This window comes from Micropterus dolomieu, linkage group LG04, assembly GCF_021292245.1.
Source record: "Micropterus dolomieu isolate WLL.071019.BEF.003 ecotype Adirondacks linkage group LG04, ASM2129224v1, whole genome shotgun sequence".
Classification (NCBI taxonomy): domain Eukaryota; kingdom Metazoa; phylum Chordata; class Actinopteri; order Centrarchiformes; family Centrarchidae; genus Micropterus; species Micropterus dolomieu.
Window position 1 is genome coordinate 28,244,938 of NC_060153.1, and position 9,186 is coordinate 28,254,123.

Consider the following 9,186-nt stretch of genomic DNA (forward strand, 5'->3'; position numbering starts at 1 on the left):
ACGGGTTGTGTTGGCTATTGTGTAAGCGCTGCATGTCTTTCCTTTTATTTAAATAACGGTTAACCTTCTTGAGTCCATAGTGGCTCTTGCTGTTGATGCTTATTTATGTGTTTATTTAAAGGATCCACATTAGCTGATGCCATGGAAATCAGCTAATCTTCCTGGCGTCTGCACCTGACATACAATACATGCTGGGTATTCTCATTGTTTGTTAGAGATGCTGGTCGAGGTATTTTATTACCTTTATTACCTTTAAACAGAGTGGGGCTAGCTGTTTCCTCCTGCTTCCTTTATGCTAAGCTAAACTAATCATTTCCTGGCTCCAGCTTCATATTTAGTGTACGTACATGCGAGTGGTATCAATCTTCTAACTCTCACCAAGAAAGAATTTAAGTGTATTGCCCAAAATTTGGAACTATTCTTTTAAAGCACTGGTCTCACAGCAACTGTCTGTTATTTCTGTTAGTTTTTAGCCATGTCAGTCAGTCTGTCAGAACACCACTTTGGTCCAGACTTAAATATTGAATGAATTGTCATAAAGTTTGTACACCCATCCATGATCCCCAGATAATTAATCTGACTTTGGTGGCCCTCTGACTTCTCCTCTGGCACCTCCTTGAGGATGCTTTTTTTGTTTGATTAAAATAGCTCATCATCTACTGGTTGGATTACCATGAAACATTCAAGGTTCCCGTAGGATGACTTGGAATAACTTTGATCCCCTGACCTTTCATCTTGGGCCACCATCAAGTAAAAACAATAATAATAATACTAATACTTTAGTTAAAAATACCTACAAATGTTAGCATGTTTTCATGCTAATCTAAGATGGCAAACATGGTAAAAAAAATAATACCTGCTAAAAATCAGCGTGCTAACATTATAACTGGGGGCATGTTAGCATGCTGTTGTTAGCATTTAGCTGAAAGCACGCTCTGTGACACTCTGCGCATGGCTGATAATTGTCATTTTGAAAACTTTACCTAACCCTATCTTGCCATGAGGTCTTAAAAAATAAAGTATTCACTTTCTCCTTATCTCCCATATGAACCACAGCATCGATTTGCATTGTCAGGTGGTGTCCTAGAATATGTGCCCTGCCAACAAAACATCAGGTAATGTACTGTACCTTAGAAGCAGAACAATTACTAAGTTATCTTACGTCAGAAGTTGCTTTGTACTCACTGTCTATTAGTCATGCGGCCTCCTTAGTGCTTATGTCAAGGCTGTATGGAGCAATTACTCTGTAGTCAATTGACTGTCTGTGCCAGCACAGGTAGGCATATCCCTAACCATTTCATCATGTAATGTTGTCAGTTGAGAATATTCATGTAAGTGTTGGCTTGATCTTTGTGTCTTATGTGTACAAGTTGTAAGATCATCCTTTAGGCCACCTGGATCTATTTTAGTCTGTTCGCTTTATCTCTTTCTACATAAAGCAGTGTCTGGAACACAAATGCAATTGCATTGCAGCAATATATTCTGTCAGGGCTTAGCAGCTTTACCCTGACAGGGTATTAGCTGAGTGTTGAAAGCAGACCTAGTGATTATGACTGTGTGCCCATTGAGGGGTTGTTGTGTGTGGTGGCGTTAAAAGTAGAGGCAGGCTTTACTGGCTGTGGTTCATCCGCCCCCCTGCTAAAGCCTGAGCCAGTATTTGCTAAGCAGGTTACTCTATGAGTGCTGAGTGAAGTTTTATATAATTATATGTAAGTTTAATATAATAGTTATAATAAGTATTATATTATAATATATGGATTCCTTGATTATGTGGCAATTGGCACAAAACAATGTTCATCATAACAGTTAAAGCAAGGTTAGCTTCAAGAAGGGCAGTCCTTTCTCATTTGAAATGTTATCCAAAACGTTATGATAAATCCTGAATTTGGTTGGAAAGTTCTTCTACAATGAGAGCCACTTTGGATAGTACCCAGTTATCTTTCAGCTGTCCTGCTATTTTCTATAAATGGTATTGGCTGATAAACCCAAGTGTTTTGGGATCCATCTGCCAACATGGCTAGTGGAAAGAATAAATAGTTGTCTGCCCCGTGTGTGTGTGTTTGTGTGTGTGTGTGTGTGTGATTAATGCTGCTACAGGAATTTGCTCTTTGTGTTAAAACCTTGTAATTATTTTAAAAGGCTCTTGTCCATTTCTGCGGTCTGCCATGCATCCTGGGAGATTAAGGTGCAGATTTTCCCTCAGCTGAAGAAACTTCCACTTTAAAATCCACTTTAAGGTCAAGCTTGAGACGAAAATGCGTTGAACAAAAACCCCTGCAAGGACCTACAACTTTGTCTTTCCCCAGTATAATTCAATCAAGGCTCAATGTTTGTATTCATGAGCTAACCACACTGAGGAGTGGAACACAATGTGATGACAACAAAGGCTTCTGCTTAAAAAAAATTGTAGTTGAAGAGTCCGTTGAATTTAAAGCACTGACAGTCAAGTGTCTGCTGATGTTTGGGAACGAAAAAGCCATTGAAATTTTGGGCTGAATTAAAGCCCTGTAGGCAGTTATATTTTTTAACTGTCAGTTGAACTGCAAACAATGAAAGCAATTGAAATTTCCATTTTCATTCAAGCCAGAGATAGTTAAAGTATATGCGTTTTAGATGAAGTATCAGTTAGCTTGTAAGCAGTGACGGCAGAAGCTGAAGAGTCACTTGACATGTAGAAAGTTGTTGAAATCTCTGTCTTTCCCCAATAATGTTTCAGTCAAGGCTCAATGAATTTATTTATAAGCAGAACATTGAGGAGTTGAACTTCTTTAGATAAAACATAATATAATAAAAAGACAAAATGTGATGTAAATGAGCAGAAATGATTCAGCACATTACATCATAAACATCTGAGGATCTAGAGGTTTTCTAAAACAAAAAGAAAACGTTCACCGTGAAGAGCTTTTTTTGAAATGTCTCATGGTAAAATATCTCAACGTGGTCTAATAGTGGAAGAAAAATCGTATTGTCTGATGTATTGCTTTCACCACTTGACGCTTGAGCAAGAGATTAAGTGTCTAATTTAAATGCAGGAACTGTCAGCAGTCACATCTCTTCGATATAAATGGTTGGTGCTACAGCAACAGGTCTTCTGGGTGAACTGATAATGAGAGTCAAGCTTAAAGTGCTGTAGTTTTAGTTTAGGCTTCATTCACTTGAGCTGTGCCAATGAAAGGCTGATATGACGAAGCACTTTTCTCCTCTGACAACCTCGCTGTCTTTAGTGCTGGCACTGCACCTCACAGCAGCGACAACAAAACAGCGAGTGGGTTATCTTCTGCAGTCAGCTTATAAAGAGCCACTGCACACAAACACACTGGCACCCACACTGTTTCCTTTCTTTTCCCAAGCGCCCTCTTTGTGACCTTCACTGACTTTGGACATTTCACTTCTCTGTCCACTAGCTCCTCCTCTTTGCTGTTTGGCCATGGTAAAAATTGTATATCACCCACTCGCTCTGTGTTGCCTTCCCTCATGCCCCTTTCCCTCTGACATTTTGATGCACATAACCAAAGCCAGGAATGCACTGTGACATTAAGTATCACAATTTTATTACAAAAATTAAATTCTTCATCTCTCAGTTTTGCCATGCTTGGAGCATATAACAATACAGTAAAAAACCCAGACCCAGAGAAGATAGTAAAGCAGATTTCAACAATGCTTTCACAGCACTCTGTCATTCATGCTGTTACTATACAAATACTGTAACATTCCTAATACAGAGTAGTACAAACACCTGCCAAAACACGTCAAGTCAGATAACAAACTGTAATTAAATTACATTTACCAGAGGAACAAGAAACTCAACCCAGCTCAGAAAAGAAAACAGAAACCAATAAACATTGAATTTGCAACTTATAACATACAGAATGTGCTGAATATTTGTACCAGCCCAAGGCACCCAGGCTTTTTAGCAATGTTGGCAAGTTAACGACATTCTTACAGAAACACTTGAAGCGAACAACGATTACAAATTGACTTGTACCACAGTCTGACTTTGCAGTGTCCTTCAACATACCCTCCTCTCCTGGCGATCTCTTCGTCAGTCACAGTGCAAGTTCCGGAGGGGCGGGGCAGGGTGAAGGGGGGGGGGGGGTTGCAGGGGGCTGTACCGCGTCAGACATCACTTCACGGCGCCAAACACTGACAAGAATTGGATGGACAGCGTAATCTCCCACTCTCCAGAGGGAAGGGGGCGGGGGTGGTTATGTAATTCCTCACTTGGATTGTGAATTGTCCAAACATAAGGCGCAGATTGCCAGCTGCCGGTCCAAGATGAAATAAGCCAAACGAAAAGCTTAGGTGTGCTTTCAACTCAATGTCCAATAAAAAAAATAGATACCAATACTTTCTCACTGAGGTTTCCAAGACGAATTCGATTTTTTTTTCCCTCAAGATGAAAAGTGTTGTTTTGCACACAAATATCTAAGAATGATAGAAATCCCAGATTCAAGCTTAACAATAACTCAAATAGTCTCTAACAAACGTCAAATGAAGACAAGAACGACAAAAGCTCAGAAATACAGAGAGGCCTTTCTTGAACAGTGAAATGCAGTTCAGTTGAGCGAACGGCAAGGCTCAAAGGTCCATTTGGTCGCTCCGCCAAATATTTCGATGTTGCTCTCCGTCCAGGAGAAGACGTTGCCAGCCGATGCTTTGCTGTTGCAGGTCGCCAAGTTGTAGATCTCGGTAATAGAAAGTTTCTTATTCCAGATATTTAAGTTTGCTAGCTCGCCAACGAAAGCTTGTGTCGCATCAAAGCCTCCTCCCAATGTGTCCTGTGGAACAATATAGATACGTTTTAAATTGAATAGTTTGCTATTTTTCAAGGTTATCTGGTCAGAGAAGGATGTACAGTTTGGAAAAACAGGTGACTCCACACTTTTTCCTGTAAAGAATCCTTAAATTGACGTGCACTTGAGAACAAGACTATAAATAACAAGATTTTGTTACAAGTGACATAATTGGAGAGGAGTTTTGTTCATAGATTTGACTTCATCTTGAGTCCTGTTAGCTGTGGTTAGTTTAAAAATATGACTTAGAGGCAAATGAGTTATCTTTATTTTGCTTTACGTAAGCATGCATGACATTTTAGAGAGTTTCATTTGGCCAAATGCTTTAGTATCTGCAGTACCTTTACAGTGGATATGTCTTGCTCTGTGCAACAAACTGATTTTCTCTGTAAAAAAAAATCTCAAATAATGTTTTCCTGTAGTTATTGCCAAACTGTACTATTTCATTTTCCAATAAGGTGTTTCAATAAATTACACACTAATTTGACTGGAAAGCCTTAATTGGCCACATTTCGATGTCTCCCCAAATCTTATTTCTTTCATATTCCCACCTTTAATCTTTATCTAAAATGAAATGCATAATTGGCATACATTGTGTTGGGGGATTGGAGGAAGTGCAGAAGTCGCAATCACCGATTTGAAAATAAATATAAATATCCACCTGCTCTTGTCCCAGGACCAGCACTCCCTCTGGTTTGATGGGGTGGTATGGTGCCAGATTTTCACCATTTCCCCGCATCACTCCGTCCTGGAAGGCTTCCCACATCCCGTCACGGGTGGTCCATGTGATGCAAAGGTGATGCCATTTTCCGTCATTGATGAGAAACGGCAGCTTTGCAACCTGCAGCAGAGACATTGCATAAGTCACGTCTTTCTCTCCAGTTAACAATCTGTCTTTCACACTTTAGTAGCAGAGTCACTCCCTGCCTGAAAACTCCTCGCTTCCACACCTTCTCTTCTTCCTGCTGCATCACTGTCACACATCTTTTCGGCTATAAAAAGGCCTTCTGTTGCTCACCTAAGCACCTGTTTCATTTCCAGTTCTGGTACAGAGAAGTTGTCACGTTATTCTGACTTATCCAAGCACAAAGTACTAGAACTTCTTCCTACTGTTGAACCCACTATAAGCTGTTCCACATATTAACTTGATGCATGTAAATGCTCATGTGCAATGGCAAAGATAAGAAATTATATTAGAAATCCATCTTTATCCATGATAATCAGTTTTCCATTACCTTATCGTTGATGAGAATCTCCATGGGGTTGTTCCCCCACTCGATCAGCACCAGCTCGTTGGCCTGACCCGGGACAGCGTAGGAGAAGGGTGTCCCCACCCCAGGAGAGGCGTTGGACTTGATCCACAGGCACACGCTGAATGAGTACATCTCAGGAAGGCTCCTCTTGGCTTTGGCGTACATGTAGTTTGTTCTCAGGGGGAAGGTGAGCTGGAACTTATCTGTTGGCCTGGTGTCTTTACCTGTAGATGAAATGTCAGTTACACTGTGTCAAATGTGAGGATCAGCTATTTGAATACACTGTGAGTATTTTCAGCATTTTGTTGTATTTAGGTATTAAGTGGAGGGTAAAACGTGCATTTTACATACATGATGAGGAGTGCCTGACTTATGTGATATTTTAATGAAAGCTAAAGAAAGCATGTCTGACAGTGTAATTTCACAATTTTAAAATGACCCCTATCTGATTAAATATGAAAGATGTTTTTACATTGATTTTCTGTCTGTTGCCTGTTGTAGGAAGGCTCTGTCTCCTCCTTCTCCCTCTCGCTTACATACAACGTATACGCACGCGCATTTGCACGTGCAGAAAAGCTGAACAAGCCATGATATGTGCTCCAAAACGCGCCAGCGCGAGGCGCACCCTGCAAAGTTTTCTGCCTCTGACCTCTGCAAAAAAATGTCGTCTTTGCATATAGGCTCATGTGCAAGTTAGACGGTCGGGTTTTGGCTGTGAAAAACATAAACTCAGCGAAGCAAAAGTGCTAACAGGTCTTGAAATATGCTAAGCATTGCAGCTCTCCTCTCCTCCCTCACACTATCTGTGCGCAACGTGATGGTTGCGGCATTGTAAACGGTTCAACATGAGCGCTGTAATGATGAGGCTTTCAGTTTTCTCTAAATGTTGAGTCGCCTATTGACCCTAAAAGCAACGACTTTACACTTATTCTTGTTTTGAAGTCCCGTTGAGCCGCATTAAATGCAGCAGAAGTCTTACGCGCGCACTCCGCTCGCCCTGAAAATCCAAACGCACCTTTCTCCAGGTCTGTGATCCGATGGTGCAGAGAGGTGAGCGTGGACTCCACTCTGTTCCGCTGCTCGGTGTCATTCCTGGAGCCCGGTTTGGTCTCTTCTAACGTGTTGACCCGGGACAGAACCTGCTTCTCCATATCGTCTATCTTGTTTTGTAGCAGATTTTTCAGGCTGTTCTCTTGCGCGGTGCTGTTCCCTCGGCTGTATTGCTGCATCGGACAGAGGGAAACAGATGCTGGGTTATTAAAACGAGAACAGGGAATACTTTTTTTCTTTCTCTTCCTTGTGTTAAACTCACTGAAACATGTTCCCATGACTTATAGCCCAGTCCCACTCGTGTTCCTTACTGTCTGGTTGTGTGTGTATGCTCTGCGTCATATTATTCAAAAGGCAGCCACCCTGCACTTGGTTTACTTCACATGGTGTTTCTCTCTGACTGTCAAGAAAAAGATGAACTAAAACACATGTGGCTCTAAGCAGAGACTGCACAAAGCCAGAACAATATCGCAGCAGTGCCTACTTTTACAGGTTCACTCTCATTAATAACCAGGGAGGCTAATTTAATTAACTTTTGACCTGTTCAGCGCTGCTCTCCTATGCTTGCCTACCTCTAGATTCTCCAGCCTCTGTTTTAGCGTCTGTAAAGTCTGTCCCAGCTGGGCCAGAGTGTCAGTGGTGCCCCGGGATACATCCCCCATCGTGTTCTTCGACCCCGGCCGTTTCCCGCCGGGTCCCGCCGCTACCGGGAAGCTCTGGCTCTCGCAGCGGCTCAGTTTGGACGTTAGTTCCCTGATTGTCTCCTTTTGGTTCATAATGGTCTCCTTTTGTTGCAGCACGGTCTCCCTCAGCTGCATGACCGTGGTCTTCAGATCCTCCGCCGGCCCGCTGTTCTGCATCGTGGCCGTGCACAGGTCCATATCCTTGGGCACCGACGTGCAAATAAACTGCGTCTGTCCGAAGTCTTGCGCGGAGCTCTCCGCAACAACCAGGCAAGAAAGTAGAAAAAGTTTCCACGAGAACCCGTCCATGGTTCCAGTGATGTAACGCGGCTTGAGAGAGTGAGTGAGTGGTGTCTGTGAGATTTCAGCACCACGGAGCTGTCCACTGAAGCTGTGAGCTCTGGTCGCTGTGTGCATCTTATATAGCGGACTTAGCGCAACGCAGACTCACTGCATCACAGAGGCAAGGCAGCGGGTTCTGCTGTACCTACAGAGTCCAGCCCCTTATTTAAGGTCGTCCTTACTGTTTGCAAAGCACCCACACAATTTCTACAGTAGCAGAGTGCCTACACTATGTCTAAAAGGAAATTGTTGAATATTTAAACAGGCCATATGTAGACTATTCACACATCTACTATCTATAGTCACACTATCTGTACTACTACTAGTAGTATTACTTAAGTAAAAGTACAAAAGTATTATTAGCAAAATGTATCATAAGTAAAAGCAGACTAGCAAAGGTGAAAGCACTCATGTCTGTTTCATTGTGTTATTTATTGTAGGATTGTTATCACTGATAGTGTAGTAGTGTATGAACAACAGTTTTGTTGAAGTTGATCAAAGTGGAGCTTAACTACTGTGTTAGCCTACATTTGGGATGTGTAATACAAGATGTATTGTTATACCATAATATAAATGTACATTTTGTTTCCCATAAATGATGGTACAGGCTACACAGTTTCTGAGTAAGGTTAAGTGGCCAGATCAAAACAGGACTATAACTTCTCTGAGCAGCCTATGTGGAAATGGAGGTTTCGGCCAGGAAAGAGGGTGCTTTGTTCATCTTTGAACTGTATCCAGAGTGTTATATGTATCATATTGTCAACTTTAATCATTTTTCTGTTCTGTGTATGGAGACATCCTAGGTATTGATCACTGACGGATGGTTAAATGTGCTTCATTCTGTGTTGATGTGAGGAACACAGCCAGGACGTGGGTTGAGCTCTTCTGGGAAGCTTGTCTTGGGCCCAGCAGTGCAAAAGCAAGATTGCTGCCAAGTATGGGAGTGACTGCCTGCCCAAGGAAGGAACTTCTCATGTGAGAAGGCGTGGACAAGAAAGAATGTTCTTCTGGAGATATCAAAGATCACCATGGTTATCTGTATATTATTTTAATTATTATTGTATT

The 9,186-nt window shown here is 41.8% G+C and overlaps 1 protein-coding gene across 1 annotated transcript; it reads right to left on the reverse strand.

Annotated features, from left to right (window-relative positions):
• Nucleotides 1–4,112: 4,112 nt before the first annotated feature.
• Nucleotides 4,113–8,141, reverse strand: LOC123970340 (neuronal pentraxin-1-like). The gene is made up of 5 exons (XM_046048342.1): nucleotides 7,669–8,141; nucleotides 7,062–7,269; nucleotides 6,029–6,270; nucleotides 5,455–5,634; nucleotides 4,113–4,778 (listed from the first exon to the last, which is right to left on the reverse strand). The coding sequence occupies exons 1-5, from the start codon at nucleotides 8,086–8,088 to the stop codon at nucleotides 4,557–4,559; spliced, it is 1,272 nt and encodes a 423-aa protein (XP_045904298.1). The 5' UTR covers nucleotides 8,089–8,141; the 3' UTR covers nucleotides 4,113–4,556.
• Nucleotides 8,142–9,186: the final 1,045 nt, after the last annotated feature.

Coding starts and splice junctions, on each gene's coding strand:
- LOC123970340 (XM_046048342.1), bottom strand. CDS start 8,088: ATGGACGGGTTCTCGTGGAAACTTTTTCTACTTTCTTGCCTGGTTGTT. Junction 6,271..7,061: donor GATCACAGACCTGGAGAAAG/GTGCGTTTGGAT, acceptor TTTCATCTACAG/GTAAAGACACCAGGCCAACA. Junction 5,635..6,028: donor AGATTCTCATCAACGATAAG/GTAATGGAAAAC, acceptor TCTCTGCTGCAG/GTTGCAAAGCTGCCGTTTCT.